Genomic DNA, 20,431 nt, shown 5'->3' on the forward strand with positions numbered 1-20,431 from the left:
CTATTGAGTTTAGGGCAGTATTTGATTGTTTGTCGTGACAGAGGAAAACGCTTTACATTTAAACATGTCGCGTTGATATTCTGCCTCATCTGCATGTCTTTTAGCATCACTGTCTTAGCACATTAAACCAGCATTTGAAAATGCTACAACACTTTCCCCGAGCTCCTAGGGATTTGATTTTGCTTGTCATTTGTTGAAATAAATATAAAAAGTACAGTGAGTTCGTGACTGTTCGCTGAATATGACCCACAATCTGTGATTCTCCTCCGTGGCCATGGAAACATTCATATTTATAATGACAACAACTATACTTTGTCATTTAAAACTTTCCAACAAAGAAATGGATGGACTTCTGTCAGCTTGTTGAACACACTTTTATTTGGATAATGTACCATATGATGACTGAAGCAGCAGCGAGCGACACTGTTTTCACGCTAATCGGGTAAACACTGTAACGTTAAACTAAATTCTACCAAACCTAAGAGAGAAATGCAGTGCATATCATGCAGTGCGATAAAATAGCTTCTCTTCCCTGCAAACGATACAATGAAGAATGAATGGTTGTTTAACTTAAAGGCAAAAACAAAACAAAAGATAAGCACTTATCCTTATAGAGAATGAGAAGTAACCATGGGAACGGATAGCGTATCCTGCTAATATGGCGGCGCCTTCCCGAAATGCAATGCGGAGTGAAAAGATCGTGACGTAACTCCTCATTCTCTATAGCAGTTAGCAAGCTAACAGCTAACGTCAATCTCACAAAATTCAGGTAATCACAAATACATTTATTACATTTGAATATCGTTACTGACTAACCACAAATAGAGTTCCAAATAATGCGAAACACAGCATACTTTCAGCATTTTTCGACTGATTATTAAATGTAACCTCAACTTTAGTTTAGCCTCTGGGCTAGTGAGACATGCATAACGTTACAAGAAATGTGTCATTAACTGGTTACTTGTATTCAATCTGATGTTACATGTGTTAAATTCATTTTTAGACGAATGAATTAGTTTTGTATAGTAGTTATATTTGTTTTTGTGTAACTTAGCTTTATTGCTTTATTGTTCCTTTATGACCTTTATGTTTCTTTTAGTTAAAAACACGACAGAAGCTGCTTTATTACACCTGACATGTTTCTAACAATCATGTTGTTATTGTTTAGTCCTCCGCAGTAAGAGGAAATGTTTCATATGAGGAAATGTTTTTTCAGATGATCTAACAAAACTTGCATTTTCTTTAAAGCGCCTTTGTTGAGCTCCTCTGTAAACAAAGTTTTGGACCTATTTTGCAATCATCCATGGATATTTTGCAATCATCCATGTTTTCTTGTGAGGTGCCTAATTAACATCTGCATTTGTTGCGTGTAAATAATTTTTCTTTATTGTTATAAGCATAGCCGCGTCGCTATATTAATGCTTAGGTTTTTTTCCACCCTCAGGTGAACTGTAAACAAGAGAAGCCCAACAGGATGACCAGTGTGAGTGTATTGTAATTGTTTTGTATTGTGCAAGGTGGATCTATGTAAACGCAACACAATCTAACATCATATATGAAAAGCTATTCTCATTAACATCTTTTTTGCTTACATTTTTTATGTTTACATCCACTTTATAAGCGGTATGTAAGTGCTTGCTGTGTTTTGTCAGGTGCTTTGCAGCAGAGCTCGGCTGGTGACATACCTGCCAGGGCTTCACGTTCTAGTTCATCGTGTTGTTGGAGCCAGGACTTTCTCCGGGGCGTCCGGCTCAGATGAGACACACCTTCACAGCAGTACCCCTGACACTGGTAAATGAGTGTATTCCTCTGTAGAATACTGAATCAACTGTTAGCGCCCAGTATAATAGTTAATGGCAATACATTTACAAATAGACTTGATTACAGCATATTTTACATACGGGCTAATAACAACATTTGCTCTTGTATTTATAGTTGATTGTGTTTTCACAAGGTGTTTTCTAATGATGTATGCTTGATATTTCTGTGAATAGCACAAAGGACAGTGTGGCCGGACGAGACCATGGGCCCGTTCGGACCTCAGGATGAACGTTTCCAGTTGCTGGGTAACATGGGTTTTGACTGTCATTTGGAGGATCCAGTGGAGCAGAGGACCTCACCGATTCACGGCGTGATGCCAGACGTGCTCACTGCTCAGTCCAGCAGCGAGAGGCACAACTTCATCCTGGCCCAGTTCATCAATGAGCTTCATGTATGATGCTTTCAGAGTCATTTGATTTGACAGAATAAACAAATAAGTAGTAAAATAATAATTGTATTAATGGTTGTGAAGTTATTAATGATCATAATCACTTAACAATGTGAATTTGAAAAGCAAAAGACTGTACAATCATTAAGTTATTTATTTCTTTATTTTTGCTATTGCTTGCTCATAAGTGTTATCTCATAATAAATGTAAACTCATACTATTTATATTAAAATGTAAAATATTATGTGATGCAATGGTGTTCTTGTTCCTACACCACCGTTTAAAAGTTAGGGGTCAGTTAGATTTTTTTCTTTAGGTTTTTGGTAGTAGTTTCGTTTGCTAATCGAGGCTGAATCAAAAATACAGGAAAAAACGTAATAATGGGGAAATATTATTAAAAATGTAAATAACTTTTTTTTTTCTTTTACTATTTGAAAGTATTTTAAAATGTAATTTATTCCTCTGATGCAAAGCTGAATTTTCAGCGGCAATTACTCCAGTCTTCAGTCTCACAAGATCCTTCTGAAATCATTCTAATATGCTGATTTGCGGCTCAAGTCATGTTGGAAAAAGTTGTTCTGTTTAATATATGTGACCCTGGAGCACAAAACCAGTCATAAGTAGCACGGGTATATTTGTAGAAATAGACAACAATACATTGTATGGGTCATAATTATCGATTTTTCTTTTATGCCAAAAATTATTAGGATATTAAGTAAAGATCATATTCCATGAAGATATTTTGTAAATTTCCATACATCAATGGAAAGCTTAAATTTTGACAAAATCATACTAACCCAAACTTTCCTCTGTGTTTCTATATGTTTTTTTTAGGAAAGTGATAAAACATCCACAGAACAGAACGTGGATAAAGCAGAGCACTTCTTCGATCATTCCAGTGTGGAGTGTGCCATTCAGTCTTGCCCTGAATTGATAAAAAAAGGTCTGTATGTTGTTGTTTTAGAGCATTTGAGTTGATCAGATTGAACATGGACTGCTATAAAGCACTGTGACTTTCTGCTGAGGTTATTGGCAGTAAGGGTGAGCTCATTTGTAATGGGTCAATGTGAAATGTGACCACAAGAGGGTAGCATTTCCATCTGCATTTTAGGCACTGAATGGTGGTGTTCTATATCCCAAAATGTAACAGTGTTATAGTATGTAATAATTACTGTGCAGATATTCTTATTTTCTTTTTCTGTAGTGTAGCTATCCTGTGGTTATTGTTCATTAATGTGTGCGTTCCCTGTTCTTCATCTAATTCAGATTTTGAGTCCATGTTCCCTGAGGCCCCGTCGACCGGCATGATGGTGGTCACAGTGACGCAGAAAACACAGAACGACATGACGGCCTGGACTGAGCAAGTGGACCAGGAGAGAGAAGAGCTGCTCGCAAAAGTGAGTTGATCTAGATATGTAATAATATTATTATAAACATCATGTATCATATATTATATTATTTCTGTACACACCATGCCTAACTGCAGCTGCTGTCACTTATTATCAACATATCCTGATTAATTCATCATATTTAGCCCTTCTCTGTGGCTTTGTATTGTCCTTGGGCAAGTTATGTGGCTTTAGATAAAAAAATAAAAAAAACTCCTTCAGAACGTGTGTGTACGAGAGGCAGAGCTTTGTGACTCAGCAGTTCATGCCTTCGGCTCTTTGTGTTATTTACTGTCTGCTTCACATCACTGTGGAGTTCCTGTCTAATTGGCGTGGAGCCACGCTGTAGGAATGCTGCAGGCACTGTATTATTCTCATGCTGTTGTTTGTTTGTGAGCTGCTGCATTCAAAAAGTAAAGGTTTATAACTAAGCATGTGCCAAAACAGAGTGAGCAGAACTGAATGGAAGCTCCATGGTTAAAGCCATTCATTATTGTTGATAATTGTGGTGTATGCAGTTTGTTTCAGGTGCAAAGGAGATATGCCATGCTCTCCGAACAGAAGGATTCTGGGCTGATTTCATTGACCCATCGTCTGGACTTGCAGTAAGTGAAATAAATGTCAACTAAAGTTTTTCAATCTAAAAACATTCAATCCCTATGCATTTGTATTGCATTTCTCTCTCCTCAGTTCTTTGGTTCATACACAAACAACACGCTCTTTGAAACGGATGAAAGGTATCGCCATTTAGGTTTTCAGATCGAGGACCTGGGCTGTTGTAAAGTGATTCGGCACATCATGTGGGGGACGCACGTTTTTGTGGGCACACTTTTCACCACAGCGCCACCCAACAGCCAGATCATGAAGAAGCTACAAGGGAACTAAAGTTAATTAGTTAAGGATGCTGAGTCGGCTTGGGAACACTATTAATATCTAAAACAAACCTCACCTTGAGATGATTATCGCAATCAAAACACACTTACATCCCATAATGCACTGTGCGGGCGTCTGAGTGCAAGAGCGAGTTGCGGCGTGTTTGAGTGAGTTGCTACTTTTTTCCTTTTCCTTTGGTTTGTATAGATATTTTGGTTTAGTGTAGATTTAATTGTCGCAATTGTCACAATTATCGCCCGCATAGTGAAGTTGCCCAGGGGCTGCTGCTGCTGGAAATTTGTATTTATTTTTGTAGATCAAAAAGCACTTTTGGTGGGACTTTTATTTTGGGTGCGTGTGCTACAGAGGGAAGTTCTGTGTCACATGTCCAGCATCTTTCAGTCTCTCTCTTCCTCTATGTTGCCTTTCTTCTACCACATACTTCAATGGAACTAAAATGTGACAGCTAAACCATTGCTCCATTGTTTGTGTGAACAGTTTGGAACTGATGACCTTCACATAAAACCATCCCATAATCTAAATGGTTGAGCTACCAAGATATAAGGCCTTCATCACTCAGTAGTGACATGCATTTCAAGTAACTAGTAAATGCAACTAGAATTAGGCTGATAATTGGTTTGACAGATTTTCTTATACTCTGTTGAAGTAAAAAAATAAATAATAATACTGACCCCAAACTTCTGAACGGTAGTATACATGTAAATATAAGTAGATGCATCTTATGTTTTTATGGGTGTAGGCTGCTGTTAATTTATTTGTATCACAAAAAACAGTGTCAATAAAAAAAGTTCAGTGAATTATCTTTCTGGATTTTAGTCTCTAACCTATATGGTGGATGTTTTGGCCTTATTAGCCTGAAGCGATCAAAGCTGGCAACTGCTGTTGTCAATGTCTCACGGGTGTCATTAGAATTCAGTCAGACACACAACGAATGGACTATAAACACTCTTCTTTAAACTCTGACACTACTATTATTGTAGACAGTTCTTCTCTTTCCATTAGCACATGCCTGTGCTTTTGAATCATGTGGCCCTTACAGCTGATCTCTCCTTGATGGAAAGTCACACAAAAATTCTATAAAGGCTATAAAGTGTTTATTTATTTAAATATTTTTCATTATATTAGATATGATCGTTTGCTTACATTGTTTTTCAGCCCTTCATAGAAAATCTTATTGCAAACAATTCTTATTGTGAGTGCATTGAATCCGTATATACTGTACTATGGTTTTCTTCCTGTGGTAACCAGCATCTAATCTCGTTTATGATATTGAGCAAAATCCTGTCATGATGTGTGTGGTAATCAAAGAGTGCGGTTGATCAAAGCCGGGCTGTGTGGGGATGGTGACACATGTTTTAGAGACAGCAGTCATCACCCCATTGACATGGCTATCAATTAGATGTAATTGTCCTGCTAAAACTGGGTTCCTCCTCTTTGTTCGTTGGTTAAGTTCACTCTTTAACTGTTTCACTGAATTCAAACTGTCAGACTGAACAGCTCATTAACAATATGATTATAATATCAGCTTGTCCTTTTATCACTCTAAAAGAACAGTGTTTACATTTATAAATTAACTTTGTGTTGTGAGGAGGCGTCTGTTTCCATGTCTCAACTTCACACATTGTTTCAAAATTGCATAGCATTGTGTTTCATGTATATATACAATGGGGAAAATATTTATTTGATCCCCTGCTGATTTTGTAAATTTGCTCACTTACAATGATATGAAGATTTTTATGGTAGGTTTATTTTAACGTATAGAGACAGAATACCAACCAAAAAAATCCAGAAAAAACACATTATACAAAGGTTAGAAATTGATTTGCATTTCAGTGAGTGAAATAAGTATTTGATCCCCAAGCAAAACATGACTTAGTACTTGGTGCAGAAACCCTTGTTGGCACGCACAGAGGTAAGACGTTTTTTGTAGTTGGTCACCAGGCTTGCACACATCTCAGGAGGGATTTTGGTCCACTACTTTTTACAGATCCTCTCTAAATATTTAAGGCTTCTTGGCTGGCGTTTGGCAACTTGAAGTTTCAGCTCCCACCACAGACTTTCTATAGGATTGAGGTCTGGAGACTGGCTTGGCCCCTCCATGACCTTAATGTGCTTCTTCTTGAGCCACTCCTTTGTTGTCTTGGCGGTATGTTTCAGGTCATTGTTATGCTGGGAGACCCATCTTCAGTGTTCTGGCTGAGGGAAGGAGGTTCTCGTCCAAGATTTTACAGTACATTGCCCCGTCAATTTGCCCCTCAATGTGGTGAAATCGTCCTGTACCCTTAGCAGAAAAACAGCCCTAAAGCATAATGTTTCCACCTCCGTGCTTGACTGGTATTCTTGGGGTCATAGTCAGCATTTCTCTCCCTCCAATCACGGCGAGTCGAGTTAATGCCAAAGAGCTACATTTTGGTCTCATCTGACCACAGCAGTTTCTCCCAAGCCTTCTCTGAATCATTCAGATGTTCTTTGGCAAACTTTAAACGGGCCTGTACATGTGCTTTCTTGAGCAGGGGGACCTTGCAGGTGCTGCAGGATTTCAGTCCATTGTGGCGTAGTGTGTTACCAATGGTTTGCTTAGTGACTGAATGTAATCCCAACTGCCTTAAGATCATTAACAAGCTCCTTCTGTGTAGTTCGGGGCTGGTCCCTCACCTTTCTCATGATCATCCTTACCCCATGAGGCGAGATCTTGCACAGAGCTCCAGACCGAGGCCGATTGATGGTTATTTTGTATTTCTTCCATTTCCGAATAATCGCACCAACAGTTGTCTCCTTCTCACCAAGCTTCTTGCTGATGGTCTTGTAGCCCATTCCAGCCTTGTGCAGATCTACAATCTTTTCTCTGAAATCCTTTGACAGCTCTTTGGTCTTGCCTGTGGTGGTGGGAGAGGTTGGAATGAAAGATACAGATTGTGTGGACAGGTGTCTTATACACCTAACGAGCTGACATTAGGAGTAACTTCTTAAAGTGGCAGGACTAATCTGTGTTCCACATGGGCACATAACCAATCTGTGGGAGCCAGAATTCTTGCTGGTTGGTAGGGGATCAAATACTTATTTCACTCACTGAAATGCAAATAAATATCTAACCTTTATATAATGTGTTTTTTTCTGGATTCTTTGGTTGATATTCTGTCTCAATCTGCTAAAATAAACGTACCATAAAAATTACAGACCCTTCAATCAGCAGGGGATCAAATAAATATTTTCTCCACTGTAATGCAAAACAAAAAGAGGTTCTTTTTTTTTGGTTGATGTATAAGCACTGACCTGTTAACCAAAAAAATAGTTAATCAGATTTGCAACAGACAATGTTGTTAAATGTCTCTGATCTCACAGCTTTTCTTTTATTGTTGCTGCTAAATGTGTGTTACTGTTGAACTCTTATCCTAGTAATATGCCCAAAATTGAACTAGTCTTCGGCTAATTGTTAAGGTAACAAAATAAGCACCATTCACACTACTTGAACTTTTTTTAAGCAGGGTAAAATAAATAACATTTATTAATTAAATACATTTATTGACAAAATCAAATCAAATAATTTTCTTGTGGCATAAATATGAAATATATATTTATAAACTTTATGCTTGGCTAAAGCATTTGCGTTGGTGGAATGATTCAAATCACAGGAGAAAGTCAGGATCATAAATTTTTAATTGGGGTTAGATATCTAGGTCAGACAGCCATCTTGTTGCTTTTCATGAGAAATAAATTATTCAAACAAACCCTCGCCCTACCGACCCCACGTCCTTTAAGAACAGTTTTTTTTTTTTTTAAAGAAATTATATTTGGTTTATAGGTCTATGAATTTGATAAAGGTCATGTTAGATCTGGAAGATAAATCCTTGATTTTTAAGAAACGTGAACAGGAATTTTTGGTAAATACATACATTTGTGCATTAGTAATAACAACAACAATTGTCAGATGATTGATAGAATTAAGAATTCCCACCAAATAACTAGAATGAGAAGGCATATTTTTTGAATAATGTTGAAAAATGTATTGAAGCATAAGTGACAAGGAAGGACTAAACAATTCAAATTGAGTCAAGGCAAAGAAGTCAGACACAAGAACTGAAAACACAAGAAATGAAAATCAGTGTGAGTTGGGTGGGGGGTGCGGAGCACTTCTGTCTCCTGTTAGTAAAGTGACAGCAGCGCCAGGTCTGCAAAGCAAAAGAAAACCTGGTGTCAAAGGTCTGTTCAGACAATGGAACGTTCCCACTCGTTATCTGCCAACACTTTCCTGTGTTTAGAAAGCAGCTAAGATTTACATGGGCTTGGCCTTGTAGAGATCTGAACCGTCATGCACACCGTTAAAGATTTTTCTCTGCACTGGGCAAACAACAGAAGGTATTTTAGCACCGTATCTCTTGTGGTCATAACTTTTCAAGTTGACCTGTTCACAAAGATTCGTGTTTTTAACTTGTGTCGGGGTGCCATGTTTCTTTTTGTATTGCAAAAATCAGGTTTTGTTGACTCGGAAGCTCAGAGTCTGTGTATTTGGACTCATGGTGAGCATGAACCGAACAGCAGCTGGTGTAATGCCAGACATAATGTGTGCTTGTTCATTCAGCGCTGCGTATTCTTACTCCTAATCCTTTTAGGCTTTTCTCTGCTTTAATTTCATTGAATTAGACTCAGATTAGAATTGAATGAATTAGAAAACTCATAACGAGTGAGTGCTGCAGCCACACGCACAAAACAGCTGGATCTTCAGAAACAACTTTATTAGACTTTAGCAAACCGTTGATGGTGATCACTGATAATTAGGCTTAAATGCTAATACTTTTTAGAGCAAATAATTAATTCTAATTTCAATATTCTGTAATATGTAGTAAAAAGTTATCAGTTTTTCTTTTAGATCTGTCCTTTTGTTTCTGCCTTGCTCACTCTTTTTGTCTGTGTTTCTTGCAGTGCTGGTTTTTGTTAGAATTTCAGAACACCAGAAGCTATTTTTAGGATTGATAATTCCTATTTTGGTGTATCCTGAGTCTTTATTCCCCTGAGTCTGTCATCATCATGTAATTCAGTCATCGGGAAGCTGTAGCTGTGGTTGTGCTCCTCTCAGTCCAGTCCTTCCTCAAGTCTTCCCATCACACCGCAGCAGACTTCCAGTCTGTCCTGTGAGATTTTCCCACTGTCTCCGTCTTCCTCTGAAGACAAGATTTCACACTTACATCATTATCTGTTGTTGTCTCCACTCTGTCCTGGAAACTGATAGCGTATTCACACACCAAAACAGCAGTTACATTTTGTCCAGCATGCATGATTTATTCAGTCACAGATTATTAAATAAATATGAATTACTTTGAATCTACATGAAAGCCAGATAAGATAAAAACTTTGCTCAAAACTTCAGTTTTTTGTGTTTTTATTTCTTACGCTCACCAAAGCTGCTTTTATTTCATCCAAAATACATTGAAGGCAGTAATGTAAAATTCTTAAAAGTCTAATATGCTGATTCAGTGCTCAAGAAATATGTTTTATTATTATCAATGCTGAAAATGGTTTTTGCTGCTTAATATTTTTGTGAAAACCATGATACATTAACATTCAAAATTTTGGGGTATGTACAGTATAGGGTTAAAAAATACTTTTATTCTGCAAGGATGCATTCAATTGTTTAAAAGTGACAGTAAAGGCATTTATAAAATATTTATATTTCAAAAAAGTGCTGTTCTTTGAACTTCCCACCCTTAAAAAAAATCCTGAAAAAAAGTATCATATTAGAATGATTTCTGAAGGATCATGTGACACTGAGTAATGGCTGCTGAAAAGGCATAATTTACTTTTAAATGTATATAAAAAAACTGATATTTTAAATCGTAATATTCCACAATATTAATGCAGCCTTGGGAAGCATGAGACAAAAACAGTAAAAACCTTAATTATTCCAAACTTTTGACCAGTATACATTTAACTGTACCAGTAATCATTGTTATGAGCAGTCTATTCTAAAATCACTATAAACAACTGCCTTATTATCTTGTGCAATATTAAACCTATATTTTTACATGTGGCTCAGTCATGCTGAACGCAGACAGTTGGCATTTTCCCACAGTAAAGAAGGGCTGCGTTTGTTTCCATTGCTGCTCAATCTATCCCAAAGCTCGGTGGCAGAGTAATTAGAATCTCAGCATGGCCGTACCAAACAGGATATGCTTCCATGCCCTCCAACAATGTGGGTCATTCTTTGGACTCCAGGCCAGGTACCTGAAACCCAGCCTGCAACAGCTCTTGATCATTAAAAACATGTTACTGCTCATCTGGAAAGTCAGCTCTAGAGCGGAAATTCGACTTTGTATCGGCAGGGAATGAGCCGAGAAACTGGATTACGAAAGCAAGAAGATGAAGGGAGCTTTTGTTTTGACCTGGAAACTTTTCTGAACGTCTGTCGAAATTTCTTTTTGTTGCTTTGTTTTTATTCAATTCCTTTTAAATGCATTTAAAACCCTGCAGCTACTCTGTTGTATTGTATTATCACTTTTCGCTGATAAAGCCAATTTTATGTTACAGAAATGTATCTTTCTGCCATCACAACAGCAGATTGGTACTAAATACCTCCATAAGGTTGACGTCATTTTCAACCTGTAGTCCATTTGTGAAACAAGAAGTGACCAAAAGGTCACTGGGTGTTCACCTTTGACCTCTGGCACTTGGTTTAATGAGAGTTGTGTTTCCTCTTCTCTGCTGCATTTCAAACACCCACAACTACAACGTAAATCTGAAGACTCATAAAATAAGACCTAAACCTGTCTAGATAAATTGTCAATATTTGAGTGACATGAACCATTGGATACTTATACAAATACCAGCTCTAATTGAGGGGTGTGTTTAGGGTATGACTTTATATTAAAAATAAATGTAAAATTATATATATAAAAAAAATATATATATGAAGAGTTCATTTGCAAAAACAGATAACTCAAAAATCATGTTTTTTTCATTGTGCATTCCAATTAATCTCAAACTGCAGTTGGGTTATAGCTAACTAACACAATAAAACACAATAAATACATGATAACATAATAAAAAACATGATTTTTGAAAATAAAAAAAACAGAGTTTTATATATATATGTATATGTGTGTGTGCCAAATTTAGAAAGTTGAGCTTTGCCTTTCCTTTTTGAGTGGAAAATCGACAGTGGATGTAAGGGTTGAGTGGAAAATGGAACACAACAGAAATATCTTTTGTGTAAATAGCCAATGCAAGCATTATTTGAAGAGAACACTGACAAACTCATTTGATTTTTCTTGTTGAATCATGACGTGTGTATTTTAGCCAAAACAAACTTCATTTCTTCAGAATATTGCTTTTATTATCAGTAAACAAAACATCAGTAAACATTTAAGATTTAATACAACACAGGTAAGAGACCACACAAGTGTTACCAATGTACTCCAAAGGTGTGATTTAAAAACATATTCAAAATTATGTACACAAGAATATACAGGGATAGTACAAACAAGTGTAGAAAAAAATATCTACATTTATAAGAAGCCTTGGCACACGATGGCATGCAGCATTCACAATTTTGTAAGTATAAAAAGTTCAGACCAAATCTGTATTATTTTTTATATTAAAGATGAGTAAAAACTGATTTTAAAAACATTTTTATTTACATAATGTTATAAATCTGAGCTAATGAGAGCTGATTTTACATCAGCACATTCAGAGACATGTTTAATACATATGACCTCAGATTGTTCGGCCAGGTCTACTCAGGATAACGGTGTTTTGTGTGTTTCTAAACTGGCACTAACTGGTCCATAATTACCTGAGTAAAGGTTTCGAGCCCTTCTGTGATCACCTTGCCCTTTATGTTGTACTGAATTTAACAAAATGATTTCAGTGAAGGTTACAATACTTTTCATAACTCAACAAAAGACGGAGTAGAAACAGGAAATAGCTTCATTTACAGCCGGGCACATCGCCTAAACAAATCATTATGCCTGAAAAAAATAACACTGTCGCTGCAGACTCAAACACTTTTTGCTGATTGCACAGTCAGCCAGGAATTATGATTAGGAAATATTACAGTACACAACAGTGGACTGACAAATGTGTAGGAACATACATACTGTATGTATATAATAATATTAAAGCCCTCCACTGTAGGTTATATGGCCGTTCAGTGCTAGTCACTACACTTTCACATGACAATCTGTACACAAGTGCTTGCAGTATGACACAAATACACAGTGCAAAACTAAACAGAGAACGTTCTTTTTATAGGAGCGAGGAATGCTGGATGACACGCTGAACTTGGTTCCTACAGGTGCCAAGCCCTTTTCCATGATGACAAAAATACTCTAACAATGATAGGGGTGGGAGCTTAACCCCTACAATTATGTTCATATAGCCAACAGTTCAGCTTCCTAAAAAAATGGATGATAAAAAAATAAATATATCTATACAAACGTATAAAACACAAAACAAAAAAATGTGCAGATTTGTGTCAGTTTTGCCATAAATATCCCCATTCCACATCCATCACGAAAAACCGACTATTAGACAAGTCCACTCAGCTTGAGTGAAACCAAACATTAGTATATGATTCATAAAAATGTATTCATAGGTAATAAAAAGTCTACGAACTAACACTTCATTTTGAGAAAGGTAAAGCCCACAGCTGCCTGGCATGAGTAAATGGTTTCCTAAATTACTGCTGTTAAAGGGGTAGTTCACCCAAAAATGTGATGTTAATCTGCTTACCCCCAGGGCATCCAAGATGTAGGTGACTTTGTTTCTTCAGTAGAACACAAATTAAGATTTTTAACTCAAACTGTGGCAGTCTGTCAGTCTTATAATGGAAGTGAATGGCAATCACGGCTTTGAGAGTAAAAAAAAACCATACACAAACAAAACCAAATGAAACCCTGCGGCTCGTGACGATACATTGATGTGTAAAGACATGAAACGATCGGTCTGTACAAGAAACTGAACAGTATTTATATCGTTTTTTAACCTCTGATGCATTGCAAAGTCTGAACTGTCATGAACTGTCCTCAGGACAGTTCAGGACAGTGCTCTACTGAAGAAACAAAGTCACCTACATCTTGGATGCCCTGGGGGTAAGCAGATAAACATCAAATTTTCATTTTTGGGTGAACTATACCTTTAAGGTTTATTCCACTCTGGATGATTGTCTCAGTTAATACTGTGGAGCGTCAGGCTGATGATACAGACAGAGAGCAGCAGCGTGGGACTCTGTGCTGGTCGAATGCTGTCGTTAATAGGAGACGTGGTAGCAAAGATGGCATCAGTCTCATTTCGGGGGAGGGGCATGTTGCAGATGTTCCCCTCACAACAGGATGTGCACACCTGCATATAGAAAAATAAACAATAATCAGAGATTAAGAAAGTGATCATTTACAAAAGTGTTAAATGAAAAACAATCACTCCGGTAATAAGCTACTAAGCCTTGCACATGACAAGCGGGGAAAAACAAGATAATGTAGCCACAAATGAAAAATATGTTGTAACAACTTATTAATTTGTTGCCACAATTTAACTAAATTAAAAAAGGGCATGAATTAGTGCATATACTGGCCATGATTTAACTAAAACGAGGGAACAAAATAATAAAACATGGCCACAAATGAATACTTTTAATGAAAAAATGATCTATTTGTGTATATATTTCTTCTTCACTTCTTATATATTCTATACTTTCTTCAGTTTTGTCGACAAATTATTCACTTAATGCATGAAGTCGTGGACACGCATCGCAGAGCTAGTGCAAGATGAGCATTTGTGGTTTAAAAGTATATATATTTTCATTTTTTTAAATTTTTTTTTGAAAATGACCGATCGTTTCGCTAGATAAGACCCTTATTCCTCGGTTGGGATCGTGTCCTTTGGGATCGTGCCCTTTGAAGCTGCACTGAAACTGCAATTTGGACCTTCAACCCGTAAAGTTACAAAGGGGCTTTACTTACTTTTCTCAAGGACATATTGTATACATCACAAAAGACAGCTTTAAATTCCAACTAATAAAGGAGTCAGATTTCAGTGAAAAAGCAATATTCCTCTAGGGATTTTTTTGCACCGGATATTGCAGAACTTGACCTCAGCCACTTTAAAAATCTTTAATAAGTGTCCTTGAAGTGTGAGTCTTACAATAACACAGATGTTTTCTTTCGCCTCCCTCTCCCTCACCCACACACCCACACCCACACACACACACACACACACACACACACACACACTCTCTCTCTCAATCCCCACTGGGACATTGAGCAGATACGGATATCTCCAGCTGCACACTGGCGAGCCGGCACACAGCTAAGAGGATTTTGGGAGGTCCTGCTCACTGTGATGAAAGAGTTTGGGATTTCAGAGATTAATTCTCTCAACAGAACTGAAACCAACCTCTAGTCTCTTTCATTATAGCCAAATTGTACTTGAACATTACCACATGTAACCAATTGATTCTGAGATATCACATATTTAAATAGGAACTCGTAACAAATTATTGTAACTATCAATATAAGTAATTGACAAACATGTAATGCATAGAATATCAGTACATTCAAATATATATATATATATATATATATATAGGAAAATTAGGAATGGGAACCATGAGTAATGTAATGATTCTGGTTCCATTTCTAAATGGAAAATGTTTGGAAAGTCTTATTTCTTTCACTAATATACATTCAAAAGTATTTATATGTAAGTTGTGCATATGTACTATATTATACAACTTATATTTGTATATATCCAAATATATCTATATACGTTTTACGTCAAAGACTGATCAGTTGATCTTAAATAAATACATTCATTAATTTCTATTTATCAAAGTATCCTGAAAAAATGCATCTGGGTTTCCACAAAAATATAACAGCCCAGCTATTTTCAACACTAATATATTCAAATATAAAACAATTATTTTAAATTGTAATAATATTTCATAATGGTACTTTTTTATTGTATTTTAAATAAATACAGTCTTGGTGAGAAAAAGAGACTTCTTTCAAAAACATTACAATAAACTTACCACACCAAACTTTTGAACAATAGTTTAAGTATTTGTTTGGATATTGTTCAAATGACAAAATTACTTGATGGATGTTATTAGAAAAATGTACCTATATATTTGATGAGTGTAACAGCCATTTTAAGCATTTCAAGACACAAATCAAATGAGGCCCAAAGAAGCAAAAAATCTCGGGCAGAAAAGGCTACACTGACCCATGGCGCCATGGCCAATGCCACATGCTCTAAACAATTGATTTAGCATCAGCAGGGATGGTGGGCAATCCATGAGTGTCTGGGTGGGGGATCTTAACACAGCTGGTGTGTCAGCTGAGATGCTGAGTTTAGCTATGGATCACTGGCTTGGTGCTCAACCACTGATACATCCTGGAAGGCCAACTATTAGGACACAATATAAAATCTAGAACACCATATTTGGAATAAATCTGCATTCAGAGCCTGAAGGTCTAGCAGCTCCACACCAGCCTTTAAAGTCTCTATAGAAGTCATGACTGACAACTGATGTCTGACCCTTTTGATCTTCCAGATGACCCAGGAAAAACATGGATTATATCCATTTCATTTTCAAGACTTTGGCAGAATCTAAGAAGAAATACTTACTTGAGGGATGGAGAAAAATAATATCTTTTTCTGTGAAGTCCCTCGATTGAACAGCTTTGATGATGGCGGTCAGCATTAGGCCCCAGGCCATGAGAGGCCAGGGTTCCATAGCTGGAGGAAAACTCACATGAGCAGGGACCCAGATCCAACACGGCACCTAAAGAAACAAAATGTATTAAAAAACATACAACCAGGGCCATACGAAACAACTTAACTATAGGCACCAAATAAATAAAGTTTAACAAGGGATTAAAGAGACATCTGCTGAAGATAGAAAGGAAACTCTATAGGATTAAAGCAGTTCAAAAGCAGTGTTATCCCTCTCCAGAACACCGGACACAAAGAGGCATGCTTGTTATTCCAGCAAGTGCTTCATTATATCAATGACAATGTCAGCAGTCTGCCAATGTCCTGACCCTCAGCAACAGTGACCCTCTTAGCCGTTTGCTTTGGTTGTTGGCAGCAGAACAAACACTCATCTATTGTTTTTAATTACTGAATGCCATGCTCACAATGACATCTTTGACGAACACCACAAAATGGATAGTTATATATTTATAGTCTATTAAATGTGATCAAATTTAATGGAACAGAATGTTCATGTGGCATATTTTTAATAGATTCTATTAACATTTGCCTTAAAAAAATAATGTTTAACATTTTTACTTAAAAGTACAAAATAATCAAATTTCATTTTCACTATGCACATTTATTTAAATAAAATAAAATAAAATAAAATTAATAAAACGGATGGTTCGGGTCCTTGATTCTGATTGGTTGAGCCTTTCGCTTCCGCTTTAGCTGTTATAAATTCACTGTAAACCACAGCTTTACGGGGCTTATTGCTTTATTACAAAGATTGAAAAATGAGAAGGATCTATGGTGCTTTTTTGGAGCGATACTTGTTCAACAAAAATCTGTCTGAAAGACTAAAATAAGGCTGGAGAAAAGCACTTGGCTTAAACATAAAGCTCTGTGGTTAACATTACTGAAATGAAAGCTGGGGCAGATTACACATTTTTCAGAAGTGCTCGACCAAACCGCTTTGTGTGCTTTCTTCAGCAAGTCAGATGGCGAGCCGGACAGTAATTAATCCATTCATTCTGGTGAATCAATTTCTCTAACTTTGTTTACAACTCACTAATTTAATTCCCTATGGGGAAAAAAAGCTGACTCATAAATCCTTCAACATGAAGTAAAAAATATCCTTCAACCAAAAAACTGTTTGAAATGGACCCCACTCTTCTTGTAAAGAAGAACCCCTGTAAAGTTTATGAGATTATATTTTAGTCATCAGGTATATCAGCGAATCAGAGCACTCTTTTCATGAGATATTTGCTTAAAATGTACAGAATACCCGACCAAAACAGCTCCTTGACGTTTAATATTAAATGAAGACAAACAGCAGCAACGTAGCCGTTTTTCATTTTTTCCCCCCCATCTCCATCAGTTCATTCACTTACAAATCTGAACCTGGAAGGCAAGAAAGCACATCTTCAAAGAATAGCCAATTTTTGTTACTTTCTGTGGTTCATTAATAAGGATTAGACCTTCCTTTGATTTAGCAAGTAATTCCCATTTAATCAAGAGCAACAATCCCAGCATATCTCTGTGAACACAGATGTGTAAAAACCAAAACCCTTAGAACTGTATTTTAAATAAAAACTAAAATAATAATAATAATAGTAATCAATTTTCTTTTTTTTCTCTGCATCCATTCAAAGTCGATACAAATCAGTGCAATTAATGTATTAGTATAGACTACTATTAAAGAGAGTAACTGATAAGAGTCCCTAAAGTTATACATGTCCAGTAGGATTTTAATGGTTTTCCCGTCTAAGGCGGGAAAAACAGATTCCCTCATGTTTATTGTGTTAGCCATGCTGGTTTCAGAAAAATGATTAAACAGACCAACACTGGGCAGCCTTGAGCTCCTGTTGCTGTGTAGCTCCTGACCTCTCAGACAATGTAGAGTGGCACAGCACAGCCATGTTAGAGAGCATCAGGTTTCCTCAAAGTGATCCTTTTCACCGCTAAAAGGCGGTATTGAAAAGGAGCACAGAAGTACATATCGGTTTTCGTTTTTAGCTGCAGATTGGTCCCACAAGCTGTTCGTCAACTGGGAATGTCAACAAACAATTTAAGTATGTTTTGACACACTTTTGATAAATGTGGTGACCTCTATAATAAGTTAAGTCTGAAGATAATGAATTTTCCGCTGGGCTTTCAGTATTATATTAGTAAAAATTTTACATGTGGAAATGTGATTCACGTGGATGTTGAACAGGGATAACAGATGCAGATGTATGGTGATAAATCTTTAAATGAAAAAGCCAGGTGTTATGATGAATTAAAAGTAATTAACTTAATGACACATTTGTGCAATTGAAGTTTCTACAAAAGAAAAGATTACAGGGATAGTCCACCCAGAAATGGAAGTTCTGTCATCATGTATTCACCCTCATGTTGTTCCAAACCTGTAAAACTTTTTTCTTCAGAAGAACACAAAAGGTGATGTGTTCATGCTGCTCTTTTTTAAACAATGAAAGCAAATGTAAGATCAGGGTCAGTCAAGCTCCAAAAAAATACAAATAAATAAATAAAGATAAGTCCACAATAGATATGGAAAACAGCACAGTAGTCATATGAACCAATTAATGTTACTTTTATTTTGATGTCTTATCTTTTGGGAATTTGACAGCCTCTGCTTTCACTTTAATTTTATGGAACAGAGCAGCACAAAAAACTGCTCTCTGTTTCACAAAAGAAAAAAATATGCTTGAAGTAAACTATTTATATTTTTTGGTGAAATATATCTAGTGTATCTATTAACTATATCTACTATATCTAACTATAAAGATAGATATTTATGTTAAATATATTATCTGGCCAACTACAAAAATCTACACTTAAATAGCCAATTTTTAGGCTAGATAGAGAATGCCTGCAGGTGAAATAATCAGAATCTCTGATAAAATCACCGCAGTATGAGACTGTGACATGAAGAGGGAATAAGTTCAGTAAGGAAAGCCTAACAAAAAGACAGCATACTGATAAGAAAACATGGATTTAGTTTCAACACACAGGTGTCCTCAGACCAGAGTCATCTTATTCAGCTTTATCTGTTATTTGGGAGTCTAATGTCCAAGACTATCAAGCAACAGCTGTCCAGGCCACAACTCTGAGAACATGGTTGATAAGAGATCACCAACAACAGTGAAGGACTGAGACATAAATGTATACGTGCATACACTACTGTTCAAAGGTTTGGAGTAAATAAGACCTTTTCTTTAAATATTTTCAATTCATTAAATTGATCAAAGGGGACAGTAAATACATTTATAATGTAACAAAAGGTTTCTATTTCAAATAAATGCTGTTCTTTTGTACATTATTAATCAAAGAACCCTGAGGAAAAACATTTCCACATTACATTAGTTTTTGAGAATGATTTCTGAAGGATCATGTGACACTGAAGTCTGGAGTAATGGCTGCTGAAAATTCAGATTCGCCTTCACAGGAATAAATTACATTTTAAAATATATTAACGTACATTTGTGTGGCACTTGCAGTCCAGCAGACTTTTCTTCATAATTATTTTAATAATTTCATTTCAAGAGTTGACATTCTAATCACAATAATGGCAACTGCAATTCATGCCAGTCAAACTTTAATTTAAATACTTCAGTTTCCAAACAAGGCACATAATAATTACTCTGACATTCAAAGGCAACCTTCCAGACCAATCAGGAAGAGCCTGAGGTTGAACTTCAGTGCCCCATCTCCTCTAAAGCTGTGCCAGGTGCCTGCCATGAGCAATACCTGTCATCAAAGCCTACACGCCTGCGAGTCGCTCTGGAAAATGGAAACTGCGGTTGTCGGTTTGTTTAAGCAGACTATTCTGTTGTTTGGAGAGTGTTGAAGAGGATTATGCTGCATTAAAGCATAACTGGAGAGCAAACACTTTAGCACAACATGAACCTGGTTCAGAAGCAAAATGGCCTTTTGCACTTACTTGATTTTGTCTGTACTGCTTCCAAGGCATCTCTGACCCTCTTAATGCAAATGTTTTTCAGGCAAAAGTCACTAAGGAGAGATAAATATGTTTCCATATACCACCACTGGTACATTTAGGCATCCTCTTTCAGTGAGATTAAACAACATATTACATAAAATTGTCTTCACTTCCTGTCTCTACAATGTCCATGTGCATTAATCTATGATATTAACACATCTGTATACCGTACTACATTAATTTACAACTACAACAAATGTTTTCTTTTATACAGTACTTCATTTAAAGGAATAGTTCACCCAAAAATGA

At 36.5% G+C, this 20,431-nt stretch overlaps 1 protein-coding gene across 3 annotated transcripts; it reads left to right on the forward strand.

Annotated features, from left to right (window-relative positions):
- Nucleotides 1–696: 696 nt before the first annotated feature.
- On the forward strand, nt 697–5,149 carry LOC107555358 (methylmalonic aciduria and homocystinuria type D homolog, mitochondrial-like). 3 transcript variants are annotated; one of them, XM_016238120.1, is made up of 9 exons: nt 1,242–1,339; nt 1,445–1,483; nt 1,653–1,791; nt 1,995–2,160; nt 2,197–2,212; nt 3,044–3,152; nt 3,476–3,606; nt 4,116–4,202; nt 4,288–5,149. In XM_016238120.1, exons 1-9 carry the CDS (start codon nt 1,304–1,306, stop codon nt 4,480–4,482), a joined length of 918 nt encoding a protein of 305 aa, XP_016093606.1. In that variant the 5' UTR covers nt 1,242–1,303; the 3' UTR covers nt 4,483–5,149. The 3 variants fall into 3 exon arrangements, with proteins under 3 accessions (XP_016093607.1, XP_016093606.1, XP_016093605.1); XM_016238121.1 differs by lacking the exon at nt 1,242–1,339 and adding an exon at nt 697–769 and having other exon boundaries at nt 1,995–2,212; XM_016238119.1 differs by having other exon boundaries at nt 1,995–2,212.
- The last annotated feature ends 15,282 nt before the right edge of the window (nt 5,150–20,431 follow it).

Source organism: Sinocyclocheilus grahami, unplaced genomic scaffold (genome assembly GCF_001515645.1).
Source record: "Sinocyclocheilus grahami isolate Dianchi unplaced genomic scaffold, SAMN03320097.WGS_v1.1 scaffold532.1, whole genome shotgun sequence".
Classification (NCBI taxonomy): Eukaryota; Metazoa; Chordata; class Actinopteri; order Cypriniformes; family Cyprinidae; genus Sinocyclocheilus; species Sinocyclocheilus grahami.